Genomic DNA, 22,186 nt, shown 5'->3' on the forward strand with positions numbered 1-22,186 from the left:
TAACTTGTTCTGCTCTAGTGACTGAATTCTTACATTTCTAAAAGAATGCATTTAGCTCGAGGTAGAGGTTAGGATTAGGGCCCTGGAGGCCATAGGATAGTCATGATTAGTGCTGCCTCCTTACCCCACAACCCCTTTTAAGTCTTGGAACTGAAGGACTGGTCACTCAGCAGAACAGATTCTGCTCCGTACCATGAGGAACCCAATTGCCGGTGGATCTCAGATGCCTCTTTTAAATAGCTGTCGTGAGTTCTGGCAGAGAAGATTGGGATGAAGGATAAAAATCTCTGCAATTCTGTGAGGATATCGACCACCCAAGCAGAATGAAATACGCTCCACCTTTGTGGCATCCAGTCTCTGAATAATACCTTAACGTTTCGACTCTCCCAGTAAACTGTGCATTCTTCGAGCCTTTATTCATCTCTATGTCCCTGAGACAAAGTCCCTGGTATCAAAACGGCATTTGAAATAGAACAACTGGACTAGGTGACTGAGAGGTGCTGTCCCTCTGAATCCTTACAGCAGCAGACGGCGGTGGTTTCTAAGAATCATCACCGTTGTGTGGATACTTTTTTCTCCTCCTCTCCCTTCTTCCCTCTCTTCTGCTTCCTCCTCCATAAATATTATTATTACTATTATTGCTACTTTAGAAATTAAGAAATTTAGAGTCAGGGAGATTGAGGGAGAGTCCAGCTGTTGAGTGATGAATGAGTCATGTGCTGACTACAGAGTAAGAACCTTAAGAGATATAATCCAGTGAGAATTTACTTAGATCCACTTTTCAGGTGCCAGGTTGTCCCTGTTTATCTGGACCTTATACCTTTGGAGGATTAGAATATTATTTGAACCGTTGCCTTTGCTCCATTTTAACATCCTCAGACAGTGAACAGCTAGTGCTTATAAATCATCTCATTTGAAACTGTTTAGGAAATAAAAGTTCTATCGCAAGGAGGCGTGACCTGAACTGGATACCTGGCTCAGGGTTTCTCCCCTTGAACTATTCCTGAGAACTGTGACAAATAGAAATGAATGATGTAAAAACACCAGATGATCTTTGGTTATGTGGAGTGGCACATCCAAAAATGAGAGTGTGGGTATGAATTCATTAATGCTAGAATATGTATGAAGTATTTCACTCATTGTGCAAAAACTAGGCTTGTTTTAAAACCTTATAAGCCATTTAGTGTTCAAGTTGTAATTCAGTGACGGCTTCATTAAAGAATTATTATTTTAAGTGCCAAAATTATTAAAGCACTTTAAAATTTTAATTTGTAAGGTCAAACTCATAGCACACTATATAGGAAGTCAGCTTTATAAAACAACCTTAAATTAGCTAAAAAATATTACATTTGATAAACTGGGAAAGGCAAGCAATGCCTTAAATTGTGTTAAATTATATAACTTATGTTCTTCTAGTACTTGGTATAATATAGCATTATTTTTTCAGGAAGTGTATATTTGGTCACATTTCTGATATTCCTAAACTTTAGCATTCTGAAATGGCTTTCAAAAGATTCTTCCCTTTGATGAGCAAACTTTCAAATCATTAGTGAATTACAGTTGTTAATATATCACTTGTGCTTTAAATGAACATTTTAAATGATTTAAAGGAGACGTTCCTATTTATCTTAAAATGAGATCAATATAGAATTACATTTCTGTGTATATTTAAATATAAAGATTTGTTGCCATTGAAAGAAATAGGTTATTTATTTTGCCACTCTAATAGGTAAGAAATATCTCAGAACTTTTTGTTTTGGGTTTGGTTTCTTTTCTTTCTTTTCCTTTCTTCTTTCCTCCCTCTCTCCCTCTCTCCCTCCCTTCCATCCTTCCTTTTTCACTCTCCTCTCCTCTCCTCTCCTCTCCTTCCTTAAGCATATGTGACAAATTTAAGGTGTACAACTTGATGGGTTTTGACATATGTGTACACACGTGAAACTGACATCACAGTCAAGATAATGAAACTTTCCATCACTCCCAGAAATTTCTCACGCTCCTTTGTAATCCCTCTCACCCACTTCTTCCCACCTCATTTCCAAGGAAGCACAATCTGTTTCACATCATTATATATATTATTTTGCATTTCCTTGAGCTTCATATAAACAAAGTCATACAGTATGTACCCCTTTTACTGACGTCTGTCACTCTGTAAAATTATCTTGACATTCACCCATGTTTTAGTGTGTATAAATAATTCATTTTTATTGCTAAACAGTATCCTGCTGAACTGAATGTACCAGTTTGTTTATGCCTCTACGCGCTGACTGACATTTAGGTTATTTCCAGTTTTTGACTCTTTACAAATAAAGCTGCTATAAATATTCATGTACAAATCTTTGTATGGACATATGCTTTCTTTTCTCTTGGGTAAATACCTAAGAATGAAATGGCTGAATCACATGGTAGGTGTATTTTTAACTTTCTTAAAAACTGTCAAACTATTTTCCAGAGTCATAGTATCATTTTACATTCCCACCAGCAGTGTATGAAAGTTTTAGTTCATCCACATTCTCTCCAAGGTCAGCCTTTTAAATTTAGCCATTCTAATAGTTGTGGTGGTATCTCATGGTGGTTTCAATTTGCATTTTCTTAATAATTAATGGTGTTTGAGCACCTTTTCATCTGTTTATTTGCCATCCTTATATCTCATTTGGAGAAGTATCTATTGAAAGGTTTTGTCCATTGTTAAGTTGTACTGTTTGTTTCTTATCATTGGGTTTTGCAGGTATTTTCACGTGTGTTTTGCAGGTATTTTCTCCAGTCTATGGTTAGTCTTTTCACTTTCTCAATAGTGTCTTTAGAAGAGCAAAAATTATTAATTCTGATGAAGTCTAATTTATCAATTTGTACTGTCATGGATCCTGCTTTTGATATATGATCTAAGAAATCTTTGCCCAAGATCACAAATATTTTCTTTTTCCCTCCAGAAGTTTTATAGTTTTAGGTTTTACATTTAGATCTATGATTTACTTTCAGTAATTTTGCTTGATGATGACTAACAGCTGAGTCTATCACCAGACATTTCCCTCCGATGAAGGCACCCCAATTGCCCCAAAGTCATCCCCCTCCATGGGATCAACCTGCATCCAATAACTGGTTGATGCAGGGCTGCAGAACCTGGCCCCCTTCCTTTGAGGACAATTCTGAAGAGCCAGCCCAGCTCCAGGACTCCCCTGTGCAATCGGCTGAGGCTGCTGTTGCATTCCTGCTTCTTTCCTTCCTTTATAGGTGTTGCCCCCAAGAACCATTTCCAGTAAGCCCTCTGTAGCCAGATCTCTCAGTCTGTGTCCCAGGGACTCTAACCCCATAGAATAACAAAATCAGAATAGGTCTAACTGAATGAATGAGGTTTTGGGAATGGAAATTCATAGGAAATGCAAAGCAGCCACTGTGCTGTCACTGAGGGCAAGACAAAAGACTCCCCTGGTGGCAGAGTGGTTAGGAGTCCACCTGCCAGTGCAGGGAACATCGGTTCCAGCCCTGGTCCGGGAGGATCCCACATGCCGCGGAGCAGCTAGGCCCATGTGCCACAGCTACTGAGACTGCGCTCTGGAGCCTGTGAGCCGCAGCTGCTGGGCCTGCGTGCCACAACTACTGAAGCCTGTGTGCCTAGGGCCCGTGCTCTGCAACAAGAGAAGACACTGCAGTGAGTGGCCCGCACACCGTGGTGAAGAGTGGCCCCCGCTTGCCGCAGCTGGAGGGGGCCCATGAGTAGCAACGAGGACCCAATGCAACCAAAAAAAAAAAGTTGTAACATTCATTTAATCTAAAATTTTTTTCCACAAAAGAACATGAATAGTATAGAAATTGAAACTTTACTTCTAGAGATATCTGCTAGTTATCTAGATAACATCTAACATTACAAACATTACTGTATCTGGGCAGGTAACGTTATCTCCCCAGATGTTAGGACTTGAGATGTTAGCTGGAGTTTCTACACACTGTTCAACCTCTCATATAACTACTTTCATATTGAGATCTTGCCATAAATGAGGGGCTGATCCAACATAATGCTTTCCTGCTCCCATCCCACTGTTGTCCCTATACAATCATCTCAAAGTTCACCTAGTTTAATAGTGTAAATTCTATAAGCAACAACTTCAACAGAGAGTTCAGGTCAAGCTGTACATAGAAAGGTAGCAGCAATGGAATCATTGGTGAGAAATATATTTTTTCCTTTGGCTACTATCAAGAAAGATCAAAACTTCATTAACATTTTGGAAGGTTATCCATTGTAATTGGCTAATGGCTTATCTTAATATTTTATTTTTCTGAGTAATTTATTTCTTCTTCACAATACCCATCCAAGATGGGAGGCAGAGGGACTCTATTCATCATAGTTACTAATGATGTTAGTAATCAGTTACTTAGTCATAGTTACTAATAAACTATTTACTATGGTAAATAGTTACCAATGAGTTATTCTGGATGGAAGCTTCACCCGGGAGTGCACTTCTGCAATCCCGGCAGGCAGCAGTGAGAGGAGGGGCCAATTGCACAGAGAGTGCTCAGCCCAGAAGTTGCACACACCACTTTTCCTTCTTTTTCATTGGTCAAAGAAGTTGCGTGGCCAAAAAGAACTTCAAAGGACTGGGCAAGTGAAATTGTGCCATGTACCTAGGAGAATTTTCAGAAATGTATTGATGGACAAAGGTTACAGCAATATAAAATTAGGTATAAAAAAAGAAAATAATTAAACCAAAGAAAGCAAAAGGTATAGATAGATACAAAATAAAAAGATTACCTCCAGAATTTCTCATTTTAATCATAAGTTCTATTTAACTTGAGAACAGAGGCCATAAAAAAGATCTTAGCTGTTTAAAATAAGATTGGCCAAAGAACTAGAAAGTGTCTTTTAGAAGATGATCCTTCATAAGCAATTAGACAAGATGACCCATTTTGTTTTCAATTCTTCTGATAGAGTAAATGTGTAAAAAACAAAAGGTCCTGTTTTCACATACAAATGTATCCCTTTATTTTTTTTTTTAAAATGTCAACAGGCAAAGGAATTTAGAAAACATGTGGCACCGAATCAGATTGTTTACAGATAGGTTGTTTTTCAGAATTTCCCCAAGAGGCATCAGTGGTGCAAAGGACCTCTATAAACTGAAGCATTTGAGTGTCTGCAAATTTGTTTCATCAGATGCCCATTATGTTTTTTCTCTATTTGGCTTCTTCAAATGGCAAAAATTTCCAAACAATAGGCATTATTTGGGGAAAGCATGGTAATTTGTTCTGTGTAGTGCTGACACTTTTTTTCTGTGAGGTTGGAAACATTGAGAAGTTTGTGTATATACACAAAAGGAAGGAAGTTTTGAAATGTAAAACGGAGACAGAATTTAAATGCATATATAACTATATAAAAGTTAAATATATTATATTAGTCGAATGCAAGGGTTACTCTGAATTAATATTGTGGATAAACTCAAATTTCATGTATAATTTGCTCATTTTCTGAAACCTGAATGTTTAGATCAGAGGAAGACAGGGCAACGGAAAAATGTGTTTTGGGGACCATGTAGTCAATCAGTCTGAGTATGAGAGCACACTTCAATTGCTGTGGTCTGAAGAAAAATATTTCCCCTAACTTCCACATTTCCTTGAGAGAGAATATCCTCCCAAGCGGCTAGGACAGTTATTCAATCTAGCCTTTCCCAAAGGAGTAAGTCTACCTTTGGGAGGCTCTCTTTGGATGCTTGGAGAGAAATTGGAAGAGAGTGGGGTGACTTGGGAGTGAGAAGCACAAGGATGCGGGCTCTCAGGCATAAAGTGTGGCTTCTGGCTTCCCTCAGTCTCATCAGGCAGATTGGATAACATCAGCTTAATTTGTTTAGATAGATTTGTTAAACTGAAATTTGCTGCTGGGAATAATAGCCCCAAGTCCTCATGTCAATAGCTGAACTGTTTATGTTAGGTTAGGTAACAGAGTGAATCAGTTGTTTCAAAGTATGTCTAACAATTTGAATCAATGTGTGATGTGTTATCTGTACTTCATGAGGTTCAGAGAAATGGAGCTTTCTCCAAGTTTTGAATAGAGTTTACTTCTTCAAAAATTTCACTCTCTTCTTGAACAAAGTTATGCATTAATGCACAAAGATAATTGAGTCTCTGGAAATTCTATATCTCATAAGAATATGTACCACTATTCCAACCCATATAGGAAGAATTTATAAATATTCAGAGTAAGTATTAGAACATATTTATAGCATCTATTACAACATAATGTCCTTCATATATTAAGGTCTCATATAAATCAATGAGGAAAAGATTAGCCCTTAAATTGAAAATGGACAAAGGACACAAATTACAATTTATAAGAAGACATGCAAATATCTAATAAGATGTCCAAGCTTGCAAGTATCCAATAAGATGTCCAAATAGAAAGCAAAGAAATAAAAAATATTAAAACTTAGATATCATGTTTACCTGCAATTTTGACAGACATAAAAAGTACTGAAAATATCATTATTGGCAAGGGTGTAAGAAAAGTCTGACTCTCATGTACTGTGGTGGGAGGATGAATTTGGGGGATGTAATCTTAAATATGTATCAAGTATATATTCTTTAAAATCCAGTAACCACTTTTTCCATTTATATTAATAAAAAACAAGTTCACAAAGATGCATAAATAATGCTTATTACAGGGTTGTCCAATAGTATGGAAAATTGCATATACACATAATAAAATTTATTGTGACCATTGAAAGTTATGGTAATTTTTAAAATTACAATTTGTGGAAAATGACATTCATTATTATTCAAATATAGTTACCTATGATATACTGTTAACTGAAAATGATTGTAATTTAACCATATATAACCATGTAGAGTATGAATCAATGTTTTATATGTTATGCATCTTCAGGTACACACACACAAGTCTAGAAGATTATACACCAAATATGGTGTCCTAGTCTGTTCAGGCTGCCATAAGAAAATACCACAGACTGGGTGGCTTAGAAAACAAACATTGTTTTCTCACAGTTCTGGAGATGGGAAAGTCAGAGATCAGGTGCTAGCATGACTGGGTCCTGGCTTGCAGATGGTTGCCTTGCTGCTATATCCTCACATGGGTGAAAGGATGAAGGAAGGAAGGGAGGGAGGAAGGGAGGGGGAGGGAGAGAAGGTGACACAAGGAGAGAGCTCTCTGGTTTCTTCTTATAAGGTCATTAATCTCATCATAAGGATACCACCCTGCTGACTTCATCTAAACCTAATGACCTCCCAGAGGCTCCATCTCTTAATACTATCACATTGGGAGTTAGAGCTTCAACGTATGAATTTGAGGGCACCTGGAACACACACATTCAGTCCATAGTAACATGTGGCGATCTCTGGGCGGTAGGATTCTGGATGATTTTCGCTTCCATGTTTATACCTTTTATATTGTCTGAATTTGAGGGACATAATATATTGAAAAGTCACGGCCCAGTGATGGTGCTCAATACATGTCTTTTTTCCCCTTCTCCTCTCTCATCCTTATAATATTGAAGTCCACTTATCTCAACATCTCTCCTCCCTATCTCAACCTTTTTCACATTATGAGTTCCTGGAGGGTTGGGAATTTGATGAATTCACCTTTATCTCCAGGATTTAGCTCTGGACCTTACATATGAAAGGCACTCAGTCAATATGTGAGAGATTCTCATGTGTTTGTTATTGAAGAGCTGGACACATTTGTCAGTTAGGGAAGAAAATGCTCTTGAATCATACACTTAGTGTAAACGAAGATTAAATTGTAAAATATTTTAAAATTAAATGTAGTTCAGAAACATTCTTTGGCAAGGAGTAAGCCCTGTTTTGCCTGCCTCAAATGCCTAAGAAAAATGCTATAAATTCTAGAATAGTCTGCTTTCCCTAGGGGCTATTTCTACTTGGAATCTTTCTTAAAAAAGAAATATCTGTGTCCATGGTGGTGACTATATTCTGAATCCTATTAATTTTTCTCCTTTTGAATAAAGCAGCATTTGGCCTTGTGCCTTCAAATGTGTTCATACATTCTTTTCTGATAATCACATTACTGAAAATATACAAAAAGTCTCCCATAATACCTTTCTTTGTGACTGCTTAACATGTAATGCCGAGATCTAAATGGTCTGATCTCAGAACTGCTTTGTGGTAAAAACAAACACAAACAAGCAGTCTAGTACCCATAAGGTAACCTTCAAATTACTCAAGTTCTTAACCCTTAGTATACTAGGAAAATAGTCATCATCACTGACTAGTTGAATTAAATAAACCCACCTAAATTTTTTATTTTTAAAATCATTTTCAAATAATTTACAGAAGAATAAAGATGTAGGTTTAAAAAAAGAACCTCGTTAGAAATTTTGATCAGAATTTAAACACAGCAAATCTACTTGTTACCAAGTAAAACTTTTGGCACATAAATGTTATAAAACATGGCAGAATGCTGTCACACATCCCCTTAACAAAAGAGAAAAGTCCAAGTTCTTGTCACAAAATTCTGTGTGATATAGCCTGTCTTGTATGAGAATACCCTATTTCCTTTTTTGTCCTTAGAGGTATGTTTTTCACTTACTGATTCATGACTTTGAGGACATTCATCTAAGTCTCTCGGTAGTCATGACCTGAAGATGCAGAGTCTATTTCACTTACATGATTAATTCCACCACTTAGAGCTGCACTGTTGAATAGAAATATGTAGTTTAAAAGCCATATATATAATTTAAAATTATCTAGTAGCCACATTAAAAATTTAAATGAACAGATAAAAGTAAATTGGAATAATATATCTTATCTATCCTAATATATTCAAAATACTGTCACTAATATGTAATCAGTACAAAAATATATTGAGATCTCTCATATTCTCATATATTGTTATACTAAGCCTTCAAAATCTCATATCTATTTTATACTTACAACACATCTCAATTCAAACCAACCACTTTTCAAATACTCAAGGCCACATGTGGCTGGTGGCTACTGCATTGGACCATGCTGGTCAAGAATGCTACTGTTCACATTCACCTTCTGATTTGTGTAAGAATTGTGAAATGTATGTCTCTGCCAATTTTCTTGTCTTTGGGCATTATGGATGAAAAGAGAATTCAGCATGCTCAACTACATTAATGAAAGAAAAAATGTGCTATAAAAATGATGTTTCACCAAAAAAAAAAAAAAAATGATGTTTCGCTAGTGGAGCCCGTGTTTTGAGGGGGAAGCGAAGGAGATGGGGTGGGGTGACAACCGGGTGAATTTTCTGACTGAAGGCCATGCTGTGATGGTGTAGCAAAGAGTCTCTCTGTATAGGAAATAGACACGGAGAGGTTCAGGGTGATGGGGCATAAGGGCACAACATAACTCACATGGAAAAAGAAAAAGTTCTCTGTATTCCAACTGCTCTCTAAGTGTGTTATTTGTTTCAAAATTTAAAAAATTAAAATAAAGCAAATTTAAAAAATGGTGTCTCCCCTTTTGTACCTTGAAAGGTGACATCATGCTTTTGACAACACAATAAGAAATTGAAGGATGATTATTAATTTTACTAAGTCATAGTTAGAAATACTCAATGAATAATGATAAAAAATAATTCCTAGGATGATTAAGTAGCAATATATTTCAAATATAGGGAAAACAAGATCACTGAGATCCCAGAATATATCTTGGATTATATAAAAGGCTCCAATGGATCTGTATGATAATTATAAGATAGAATGAGTTTTATTCTATATAAAAGAAAAAAATATGTATATATGTGTGTGTGTGTGTGTGTGTGTGTATATATATATATATATATATATATATATATATATATACACATAGTTTGTAAGACCTCTAAGAAAGAACAAAAGACATGAAATGTAGATTTTTATGAAGAGAATGGCTCAAAAAAAGAAACTCAAAACTAATTTGGGTCCAATAAACTCTGATGGTATACTGAGGGTTAAATTTCACTAATTAAACAGTATGTGAGGAAAAATTTCAGAGATCCATTTTTTAAAAGTCCTTCTTTCCTTTTCCATAAGCATCTATTTCACATGACAGCTTTTCTGAACTTTTCTCCTCAAAAGTTCTTTGGAAAACTTTTTCCTTTAGCCCTAGTCCACACCCCTCTTGCTCTTCTTTAATCTCCCCCCTTTCATCTCAGAAGCCCCCAAAACCACATCTACCAAGAAGGTCAAGAAAAAGAAGAAATGGAGCAGACCAAGTATAAACCCTATTCAGTAGGCAGAAGAGGGTACAGGCTGTGCCCTCTCCTACTACATTTTTGAATTTTTGCTCTTATACTTAATGTTTTACTTTTCCAACAAGGAATAACCAGGCTAGGTGTGGCTGCCTGATGCCAAGGCCACCAGAGATTCTAAGAATTTTTGTTCCTTATGATCAAGAGCTCAGGCTCTTTCCAAAGCTGTGAGCTCCCAGAAGCTACACCACAGACACATAAAGTCTAGAGCTTAAAAGGAAGATTAAAAACAAACAAACAAGCTTTCTTCTGTGGGTCAGGCATTATGCTCAGCATTTTTCTGCATGACCACATTTAATCACCACAGCAGCCCTCAAAGAGTTAGCATTTCTTCCATTTGTAGAGGGGAGGAAGTGGAGGCTCAGGATAATTAAACTACTTGCTTAAAGTCACGTGAACAACAAGTAATAATCAGTCAGATTTGCATTTGAAACCAAAAGAACCCATTCCGGTTAGTATTAAGGAGAAAATGGATTTCAGAGGATCCCTAGGAGAGTCAGAGCATCAGTCTTGGAGACTATACTCAGCTTCCCTTCCCTAGTGGAGGACCTATTACTGCCACCACAGGGCAAAGGCATCACAGCCCTACTACTACCCCTGAGTATGAGAGGTTACTTCTAAGTCTTCTGTCACTGCATCCTCTGAAAACAGAATGACCCTGTCGACCTGGCCAGATTCCATTCTATTTGGCACCTTTTTCATATCACTCTAATTTATACTGAATTCTTAGGCTGGTGTGTCTGATTGGGGGAGGCTGAGTCACATGCCTATGACGTGGTGCAAAGGAGGCTGGAAAAGGAGTTCCTGGTTTATACTTCAGAGAGATGGGATTCATGAGATGGGAAATACTGCAAACAGGGAAAGACATAACATGACAAATGGCCACCGCAGAGTGCAAGATGAATTAGAAGTAATGATCTTCTCATTTCACAGGCGAGAAAACTGAGTCCCACTGAGTAAGCTCTGCCATCTTCTCTGATACTTTGGCCATGCCTCTTAGTAATATTTTGACTGGGAGACCTTAAAAGAAGTGGAAATTTACAGCAAAAAAGAGCTCTCTCATCTGTCCTGTGCTTACCTTATCACATTGGAATGTACTATGGAAATTGTGGCTGAACTTTTATCTGATCCAGAAAGATGCATAACACATTTCTCTTTCAGATCTTGGTAAAGAGGGCAGTCTGAGCAAATGTCAGGCTGGGTTGGGGGAAGGGGAGATTGATCATGGAAAATGTTTCTCATGGAACATCAAGTTCAACTAAGGACTTCCCTGCTAGGTTTTGGGAACCGCATCATTAGAGTCTTTAAGTTTTTATCATTACAGTTAAATTTTTGGACTTTTTTTAGAAGTGTACTTATTTGGAGCCTAAAATTCACTGGCAGACAAAACATTACTTTCACTTTGAATAATGTCAATCATAAATCATTTGTTCTTTATTACACACAGAATAGCAAAAATTTATTCACAAAACTGAGTTTGAAAAACTTCAGTTTGGGCAATAAAATTCCATCACCTTACTCATAAGCTGATCTGAAAATCCTTCTTCCTACAGGCATGTGCATTAACTAAAATACTGGGATACAATGGGAGAATGAAAACATTTTTGGTCAACATGCCAAAGTATTCAAAATCTAAACTTATAAATGATGTGGAGAAAATAAGTAATCCTGTCACAAAAAACTCAGTTATACAAAGCATTAACTTTATAAACAGGGAAAGTCTTTGCATTATTATATGTCCCACTAAATCAAAATTTAATTTAAAACAACTAGTATTTTTTTTTAATTAAAGGAATCAAAATCTTTCCCTTCAGTAAGACTGCCTTACTATGTTTTTCCTTTTCTTAAATTTCATAGTTTTTATTATGAGCAATCTTTTTTTTTTTTAATTCTTTCTCACAGCAGTCCTGTGACGCATAGGTAGAGTAGTTGAATTAATTTTAGTATTGACTAATTCCTCCACTCCATAATTTATCTGCTCTATACATTTGTTTTATAAGTTATTTAAAAATTCTTAATTGTGGTAAAATATGTGTAACATAAAATTGACCATTTTAACCATTTTTAATTTGTAATTCAGTAGTGTAAGGCATGTTCACATTTTTGTGCAACTAATCTCCAGAAGGTTTTCATTTTGCAAAGCTGAAACTCAACACCTATCTATTAAATAATAAGTCCCCATTTCATCTTCTCCTTTATTTTTGTAAAAAATAAAAATCATTTTTCTGGGACCTAATTAAACTTAAAAGCTTCTGCACAGCAAAGGAAACCATAAACAAAATGAAAAGACAACCCACAGAATGGGAGAAAACATTTGCAAAAGAAGCGACTGACAAGGGATTAATCTCCAAAATACACAAAGAGCTCATACAGCTCAATATCAAAGAAACAAACAACCCAATCAAAAAACGGGCAGAAGATCTAAATAGACACCTCTCCAAAGAAGACATACAGATGGCCAAAAAGCACATGAAAAGATGCTCAATATCATTAATTATTAGAGAAATGCAAATCAAAACTATAATGAAGTATAACCTCACACTAGTCAGAATGGCCATTATCAAAAAATCTACAAACAATAAATGTTGGAGAGGGTGTGGAGAAAAGGGAACCCTCCTACACCATTGGTGGGAATGTAAATTGGTACAACCATTATGGAGAACTGTATGGAGCTTCCTTAAAAAATGAAAAGTAGAACTACTATATGATCCTGCAATCCCACTCCTGGGCACATATCCACAGAAAACCATAATTCGAAAAGATACATGCACGTAAATATTCATTGCAGCACTATTTACAATAGCCAGGACATGGAATCAACCTAAATGTCCATTGGCAGAGGAATGGATAAAGAAGATGTGGTACATATATACAATGGAATATTATTCAGCCATAAAAAGAACAAAATAATGTCATTTGCAGCAACATGGATGGACCTAGAGATTGTCATATTGAGTGAAGTAAATCAGACAGAGAAAGACAAATATCATATGATATCGCTTGTATGTGGAATCTAAAAATGGTACAAATGAACTTATTTACAAAACAGAAATAGAGTCAAAGATGTAGAAAACAAACTTATGGTTACTGGTGTTGGGGGGAAGGAGGAGAGGAGGGATAAATTGGGAGACTGGGATTGACATATACATAGTACTGTATATAGAATATGTAACTAATCAAGACCCTCCTGTATAGCACAGGGAACTCTTCTCTCAATACTCTGTATGACCTATATGGGAAAAGAACCTAAAAAAGAGTGGATATATGTATATGTATAACTGATTCACTTTTCTGTATACCTGAAACTAACACGACATTGTAAATCAACTATACTCCAATTAAAAAAAATAATTAATTAATAAAAAAAAGAAAGCAGCAAATGTTACAAACATTGAAGCAATTAGAACAATGGGTCAGGGTATTCACAGAGGGGAAAATTCTGTTTTAATGTCTCTGGAAACATACTACCAATGTTTTGATAGATGCCTATAGCACGGATAAAACGTAAGACAAATTGTTCATAAAATCACATAATATATAACATTTTAATACCTGCAAACATCTGAAATACATTCAATAATTCTAATGTAAGTGCTAATCAAAGAGGAATAATCAAAGGCCAGTCACAGTTCTCAAGATATTTGGCATACAACTTGATGATTAACCAAGAACCACAGGAAGTACCAAGTGCTATTTGTTTTTGTTTTAGAAACATCCAACACTGTTTAATTCAAAGTTACTCTCCCTGCTCCCAGTGATTTTAGAACAAACCCAGTCTAAATTGATTTACTGGGGAAGATCAATCCGCAGATATTCAGCAAGCAGAAAACACAATATTTATGGGCCCATACTGCCGGTACAGAAAAAATGACAACATAAGACAATGTACACAAAGCTGCTGACTTTAGCCCTAGAGTTTCAAAGAGATCGTCTGAAGAAATGAAGTCGTTACTAATGCTTAATTGCTAGTGTCACCTCTGATGTCAAAAAAATGCTTTTTTCCTCTGACAATAAAAAACGGGAAAGAAAAACATTATAAGTACAGGATAAATCACGTGAAAGCTCTGTGAAAAGCTTACTTACCCCCGGTGTAAAGAGCTTCACATCAAAGGCAAATAAATTGGAAAAGGTTATCAGCTATTTATGCTGTTTGTGGCAGACCCTGTTAGCTGCCTACCCAACCTCTCTTGTCATCTCTTCCTTGCTAATAAAATCTTTATTTGGATGTTTATAATGAACTCAGGTACAAGAAGTAAATCATGATTTATACATAAAAAATAAAAAAATAAAAATTATTTTTTAATAGCAAATTACCTTGCTATGTCCTTTCTCTTTTTTTATTATGAAAGAAATATATTCTCATTATTCAAATCTTTACTTCACCGTCAGCAGGATGGGTTAGCACTAGTTGCTGTGTATTTCAGTTACAAGAAGCAGGCTTCCCTGGGAAGGTATGCTACTTGCTCTACTCTCCAGAAGGAAGAGCCATTTTGTTTCTTTTGAGTTTGGAGTATGTCTCTAGGAAGAGAAGATTATTCGTTTGTTCATCTGCGTGATTTACAGTAGAGGCACCAAGAACATATTAATACTCTCATTCATTAATATTTGGTCTTTTATTTTAGAATAAAAACTAAAGGTGCTGGAATACACTATTCCCCCTAAATAAGGAATTCATAATTTGGGCTACATGAGTAGCACTGAGAAAAACACTTAAGCACCCAGAAAGTATAGGCAAAATAGTGTGCATGTGTGCTTATTGTGTGTGTGTGTGTGTGTGTGTGTGTGTACACAAGCATGTACATAGGCATTTTTTTTCCTAGTAAGAGAATTGACATATATCATCAGGTAGTCCAAGAGATTTGTGATGCCCAAAGTTTTAAGAAATCCACCCATAAAATCAAAACGCTGGAGGGCTATTTTAAGTCACAGAACAAATTCTGTAATATAACATGACCCCAAATTCAGGTGTCCTGTAACCCAGTCCTTGTTTTACTGTTAACTTTAACTGAAATGATGGAAGATACGAACTATTTACTAGGTCCTTTGCTCCTCTTATACTATTGGTTCACAGTCTGTAAGGAGTTATAAATCAATATTGTTTGAGATAGATCTGGAATATTTGAAAACAGGTTAGGCCTGCCTCTTACCTCTTTCTAACATCTACCAGAATCCTCATCAAAGAGAAAAGAACAAGGCCCCAAAACACAGAGCAATATTTTATGAGTGAGAATAAAAATAAAAATATTAAATTAATCACCAAACTCTTGACATTCTTTTGATTTTTACATAAAACTAAATCCTAGGAGTTTTGTATTGGAGAGAAATTCTAAACTGAGAATCTGGTGAGGGTATTAATCCTGTATGTCTGGTTACTATTTATTTCTCCATTGCTTAGCACAGTACCTGGCGAATAGTGAGCCCTTAATATCTTTTGAACTTAAATGAACTGAATTGCTTTGAATTGAACTAAAATGACTTGGCCTGTTAAGAGTTTCAGGTAAGCCATTATTTAAAGTTATTTATGAAACTATCATATGTCACAGGGCCATTTCTCTTTCTTTAACTTCCTCACCAACAATCTTTTTATAAATTAAAATCTGAGTTAACAATTCCTTTCAAATACCTTTTTCATTTGTTCTATCGGTGATGCTACAGAAATGGAAAAGGAGTTAAATCTTTCACAGGGTAAAAGGTTGACCTTTACAAGTGTGGGTTTTTTCCTAGAATAACTATCTTGGAACTGTGCTAAAACAACTTGATACTGAATTCAGGTCCATCTTGGACTTAGTCCAATGGAATTCAGGGAATGTAGCTCTGGAATAGCCACCTGACAAAACAGTTAATGTATAATTTAACAGAGATCACTTAGATAGAGGGTCTCTACACTTTTAGATTTCATAAACTAGTAAAAATTTCCATCAAAAAATAATTAGGTTTAGTTTTTGTAAGACTGCCAATTTTTCAATTTTTTTCAAGAAAAAACAGTAAAACACAAAAATTCCCATGTACTATCACCATCATTTGTTAAATACACATCCTCTTAACACCAAAATATATAGAATGATCATAAGCTCAGAATAAAGGACAGTCATCTAAATGGAATAAATTTGGCTTCATGAAAAATTCACAATGTCCTTTTCAAAAGTTAGCATTTATCATTTTCCTGCTGACTGGTGAAAATGTTATCACAAACCAACACTGATCTATGGGCTGGCATTTGGGAACCACTAATAGCATTAAACCCCTCTGGCCTGAGATATCTTTGTTGCCCCCTCCATTATCCACCCTCCACCCTTCCCCCACTCTGCTCTTTTCCAGGGAGCTGGTCTCTCTGCACTTCTTGTTGAAGCTCTCTTGCCCTCTGATTTCTCATTGGGTTCAGCCCGAGGAAGATAGAGACAGAAGTACAGCGGGTGAGAGGAGAGGAGGGTCAGGCTATTTATTCCACTGGTCCATCAACCACTACTGCCTGGGCACAGGTTGGCAGTGGCTGTATTTCTCTGCCCAAGGTCTCGGTTTATAGCATGGCCCTCTCCCAAGCTCTCTTTCTAGATCCTGTGATAATGCTCTCCTATTACCTCTCCCCCTACCTCTTCAGGTCAAGGTAAGGCAAAAAGTATCTTTGCATGCAGGGTGTATCTCACCATCCTTTGTTGACTTCCATAACCGTACCCATGCTCTTCCCTTCATCACACTGCCCTCAATCACTCCTTTGGAATGACCATCTGTTTTCTTCTGCAACCTGACCAGTGTATTCTTCATTTAAAGATGAAAAAACTGAGGCCTCGAGAAGTGAAGCCCCAAAGTCACATAGCCCAAGACACACAGTCAGTGAGACTCAGGTCAGGTAAGGAACGTGTCCTTCCAGAATCCAAGCAGAGTTCCCCTTAGTCAGTGCTCATCTGTCATCCTCCCATGACCATCCCTTTCGGGGTCATATTGATGGGCACTTTCTACTTAGAAACCCTTTCCACTGGGCTTTGACAATAGTTGTAATTTGTTCAAGTTTTGAATTTAAATATCTTATTTAGTGATTAATGACACAACCCCAAACACAGAGGAATACTGTTTTCACTTGAATGGACTGGAATCAAGAGAAGTGAGTTGTTAAATTGTTGCCTAAATAGAAATTGGCAATTTAACCTAAGAAACTATTGCAAATGCTAAGCACAGAAGGACATGAGAGTGATGAACTTTCCACTGTAAAATGAATTCTGATCACCAGAGACTGAGGGAGGAATGGAAAAAGTCTGCCCGGAGGTAAGGGGCTAGCGTGGGAAATATGAGCAGGTCGTAGAGGGAAGTTTAGGCCCTTCGGCGCTTGTCAAGCACTGGGAAAGATGAATGGACCACGGTAATAAATAGGGGAGACATCAAGCAGGAAGTTTGTTGCAAAATGTGTTGAAAGCGTGTTTTACCTGGCGGGAAGTTACCGCACCACGGGGCAGGGGCTGCTGCTGGAACCCTGCACGATAGATGCTCCAGATTGCTAGAAACATTTAATTGTCTTCAACTGACTCATGTCAAATTGCTCTTGTGTAAAGGTGGAATTTGCCATAACCGCATCATTATTTAGCAATCTTGCTTTTAAAGAAATGCACCCACATATTTAACATATTAACTTCGTTCTAATTGCATACTTGACTGAATTTCTCACTGCTGTGGTTTGATCGTTTGCTGTTACAAAAGGGCCTCTATGGGAACTTTCTTTCACTAGGGTTTAAAAACAAGTTAGAAAGTTTTAATATCAAATGATTCTCCTTAAAAGAATTAGGAGAATAGAATTATTCAAAATAATATTACTTGAGCACTTCATCTGTCCAAGCATTTACCTGATTTACGTCATTTAATCCTCACATCAGCCCTGCCGTCATCACCCAACGCCACGGCCACCTCCTTGCCCTCTGCTACGCTGTCTGGCCCCTGGCCTTGGCAAGTGGACTTTCTCTGGGGCTCTGATCCTTGTCAGTGTTCTAAGCCAGATGCAGGGGAAGTATTGCTCAAAGGAGTCACTGTTACAGCCTCTCAGCGTGAAGGACCGCTCTATCTGGTGCAGTCCCCTTCTCTGACTGCTGAGCCTTCAATCAATCAACAACTCTTTATTGAGCTCCTACTAAATGCTCGGTGCAGTGACCAGTCTAGCCTCTGCATTCAGGCGCCTTTCTAAGTGCCGCACGTGGATTCAGAGGGATGTGGATGATCTGGACGAATCAGAGACCTTGAACCAGTCCTGAAGGGCGGAAGGGATTGGCTTGGCTGAGAAAGAGCAAGGTCATTGTAAGACAAAGAAATAATGACTTAAAAGTAAGGAAGGGGACAATGAAAAGGTACTGAGATGGGTTAGAGAAATAAGAAAAATTAACTTAGAACAAAGAGTAGATTTTCCTCCAGATTCTCAAATGAGGAAACATTGCAGCTAAAAGAAAATCTACTCTTACAATTTTCCATAAGGTTTGTCAATTAGTAGACTGTCAACTTTAACACACATGCATAGTAATCTAGTGTCTTTACTGTAACCAAAAAGTTTATAGAATTATTAATATTTTGTAATATTCTTTTACTTTGATCATCTTGCTTATCTTAGATACATGCACTTAGATTACTGATGGATATTTAGGTAGAAAATTTTAGGACAAAGAGTAGAAGTTAAAAACTGGAATACCCACTTGAAGTGCTGCAATTTACCATTTGGAAATCCACAGACACAGGTTCAATCCCCAGACACCTATATATATCATATGTTTTCAGTTTTGATTAATATAATTCACTCTTCCATTACTCTAACCACCAAGACAGTTTCATGTTCATAAGAAACATAAATCAATTTATGTACTGTGTGTCCACATGTGCCTGAGGGAGAATGAACTTCAGGGTATAAATCCTAACTTTCTGCTCTCGTACCACTGCATCCTGCAAAACGGGGGCAAGGACTGACTACACCTAACTGTTTAGAGTCCCTGAAAACACACACCTACCTCCAAAACTTCCAACGCCAGGTATTTACTTATTTGCGAGATTATTCTTGATTTAATCTGTATTCCTTTGGTTAATGGAGGTTGTCTCCTATTAAAAAGTGCTTGACTTTGTTTAGGCCATTTTTTCTCCAGTGTAGATACATTCATGGCTCTTCCCCTTAAAGGAGAGGGGGACAGAAAGGCAAGCCAGGGAGTGGAGAGTGACAGCTGGGGTAAAGGTGGAGACAGGCTTTGCATTCCTCACAGTTTGCTCAGGACTCTCCTTGTTCTATAACACATGATGATTTCTTAAATCTACCTGTACAAAAAGTCCTATGTTATTTAATAACAGTCTCCAGTCAAGCCTGTTTCATTTGGCTTTGACTTGTAATGCTTTTGTCTTACTGGAAATGGTTGTCCTTCTTGTCAGGGAAAATTAGGGATGTTTGGAGAAAAAGACCTAGAGAAATAGATTAGATGATCTTGTTGGGTCTACTTTTAAAAACTTCCTCGAGGTCAAACACTGGACAAGAAGATTCCCCCTGGAAATAGCAATCTAGGTCAGGAATCCTTAACCTTTTTGGAAAAGTTTGGATTTTTGACAATGTCTCCTTTATGCATAAAATGTTTTGTAGCATAAACTACCTGTAAGTATAAATACACAAGAATTTTGTTCTGAGGCTTTTGTTTTGAGATATTTTGGACTGACTGTTGAAGTTATTGGAATCATATATGGGAGGCTGAGGGTCATTTGTTCATCCCAAATATCGCTGTTCTAACCCAAGATGTTCACCCCCCAAAGGCTGACCTCGGGGAGATTACGCAGCCATGTGTGATTTAGGAGCCATGCTGTTTTTGAACAGAGCAACATTTATTTATATCAGAGGTCCTTGCCAGGGTCCTAAGGTTCAAAGGATGGCATGAACAATTATAGGAACTGAATAAATGCTTTGTTTTTATGGCTGGTTCATTTACCACCAGATGGCTCTATTGTATCGTCAGGAAATGCACATATGTATAAAATTGGTGGGCTCCTAAACCAAAGGGGAAATAAAGCAGCAGGGGTTTTTTTTTGTTGTTGTTCTTTTTTTTTTAATATGTAGGAACTCAGTTCTTTTTTTCCTGTGGGGTTAATTGGAAGCAGCTGCAGCAGCCTGAACTTTCACAAGAAGACAGGACACATCCCAGGAAGCTATAGGAACCTCATAATCCTAGCACATATGAGGTTTTCCTTTGAAGTTTTCATATTGCTGTGTCTTTATTAATTAATTGTCTCAATGGCCAAAGAGTAGTCAGGAAGTGCTCTAGTCTCAGTAGTGCTGGTAACTGATATTCTCATACCAACTTTGCACATTTTTCTGCTTGTACGTGATAAAGAGCAACTTAATTTTGAGAGGGAAAGTCTACACATCTGCTGATTTGAGTCATATTAGCCACGTTCTGGGGAAGAATGATCTGATTCTAAACCATGTAGTATCTTTGCTTTAATTAAACTTGTGATAAGAAGGTGACAATCAAAGGAACCAAGAGCTTCTCTGAATTCAAATGACTATGACCCCCAAGCTAGGTGAATGTTAAAAATGTAGGCATTCTAGATGACATCTCTTATTGGGAATGTGAAATTCTGGTTCTAACCTCTTGAAGAAAAGCTCTGTATCAGGAATAAAAGTTGCAGACTAACCAAATTTCAACATGGATATTTTATTCTACCTTTCTAAAGCTGTTCATTGCTCATTAATATGCATTTTTTTTACTCTGCCTTTAGACTCTAAACTGTTAAATAACACTATTCTTTTTGTAACATTTCATTGTTTTATTGCTATGTTGAAGAAGAAAAGGATATGATTTGTGTGAGTTTATTAAGACTGTCCTTAGTCCCCAGAGTTGTTTGAGATGCACTCAGGAAACTACCCATGTCAAAAAGTAATACTTGATTATTGTTTTAAAGAAAGAGTCCCTGGAAACCAGACAGATGGCGTTTACCTTGGCACGGCTCGAGGCCTTGGAGATTTGCCTGATGGAAGCAGAAGCAAAGGCTAAAGTCTTATCCGAACAGGTAATACCTGTCACTGGGATTGGAAATATATGTTCCTCAGTGTGCAGTAGAGCAAGGAAAATCTAAATACGTGTTTTAACCTCTGTACCTAATCACACACACACACACACACACACACACAATTTCATTCATTTTAGTTATAACAATAATTACTTCAATCTGTATGGAGCTTTTCAGTCTTTAAAACTCCTCTTAGATTTATATTTTGATTTTCATTCGCCACAGCCCATGAGTTAGGAAAGCCATCTTTAAGCAAGTAGATTTCTGAATAAGTGAAACATATTTGCATTATAAACAGATAAGCCCCAAAGTAAGATAAAACCTATAGGAACTACACAGGAGCAACTTTCTCCAATTATGTGAAGAAAGAGAGTGTTTCAAATCCTGGCATCCCTCTTGGGCTGTGACACTCACAGAAGCAAAGCAAGTCATAGGTGGAGTGTAGCCTCTACCGGCCGTCGGGTTGCCTTATATGTCATCTGCCTACACACCAGGTCTCCGATTGCGGAGACACGGAGTATGGCTCTCAGTAAAGCTCAGACCATTTCCCAACACAATTACACTTTGCAAACAGTATAGTGTACGTGGTACAAATCCTGCTGTTACCGTTGCCCTTGCCCCTGGGCAGGGGGGCTTGGCAGAGGGCAAAGCTGCCAGGAGTGTGGGTCCTCCCACAGCACAGGGCACCAGTGCTCACTGTTGGTGGCAGTCAGTGGAGGAAAAGGACACAGACCCTGAGATTTTATAAACATTGATTGATTTGTCATGGATTGAGACATTTTGCAAATAAATTTTTAGAAACTTTTGAAAAACAGTTTTAATAAAAAAGGTCTGTATAGCAAAAGTTGAGTGCATCAGAATTTTATAAGAATTTTTGCAGAGACGAGGGGGAAAGTGTGCTTGTGTTATGACAAAAAGAAGTACATTTAACATGTATTGTAGGGATACATGTACAAATGGCCTCCA

At 37.2% G+C, this 22,186-nt stretch overlaps 1 protein-coding gene across 1 annotated transcript in view; it reads left to right on the forward strand.

The window, feature by feature from the left end:
- Positions 1-22,186, forward strand: part of CCDC192 (coiled-coil domain containing 192) — a 202,741-nt gene that overhangs the window by 13,964 nt on the left and 166,591 nt on the right. The window contains 1 exon segment of the mRNA XM_060146339.1: positions 21,113-21,220. Coding sequence (XP_060002322.1) covers positions 21,113-21,220 — 108 coding nt within the window.

This window comes from Lagenorhynchus albirostris, chromosome 3 (assembly GCF_949774975.1).
Source record: "Lagenorhynchus albirostris chromosome 3, mLagAlb1.1, whole genome shotgun sequence".
Classification (NCBI taxonomy): domain Eukaryota; kingdom Metazoa; phylum Chordata; class Mammalia; order Artiodactyla; family Delphinidae; genus Lagenorhynchus; species Lagenorhynchus albirostris.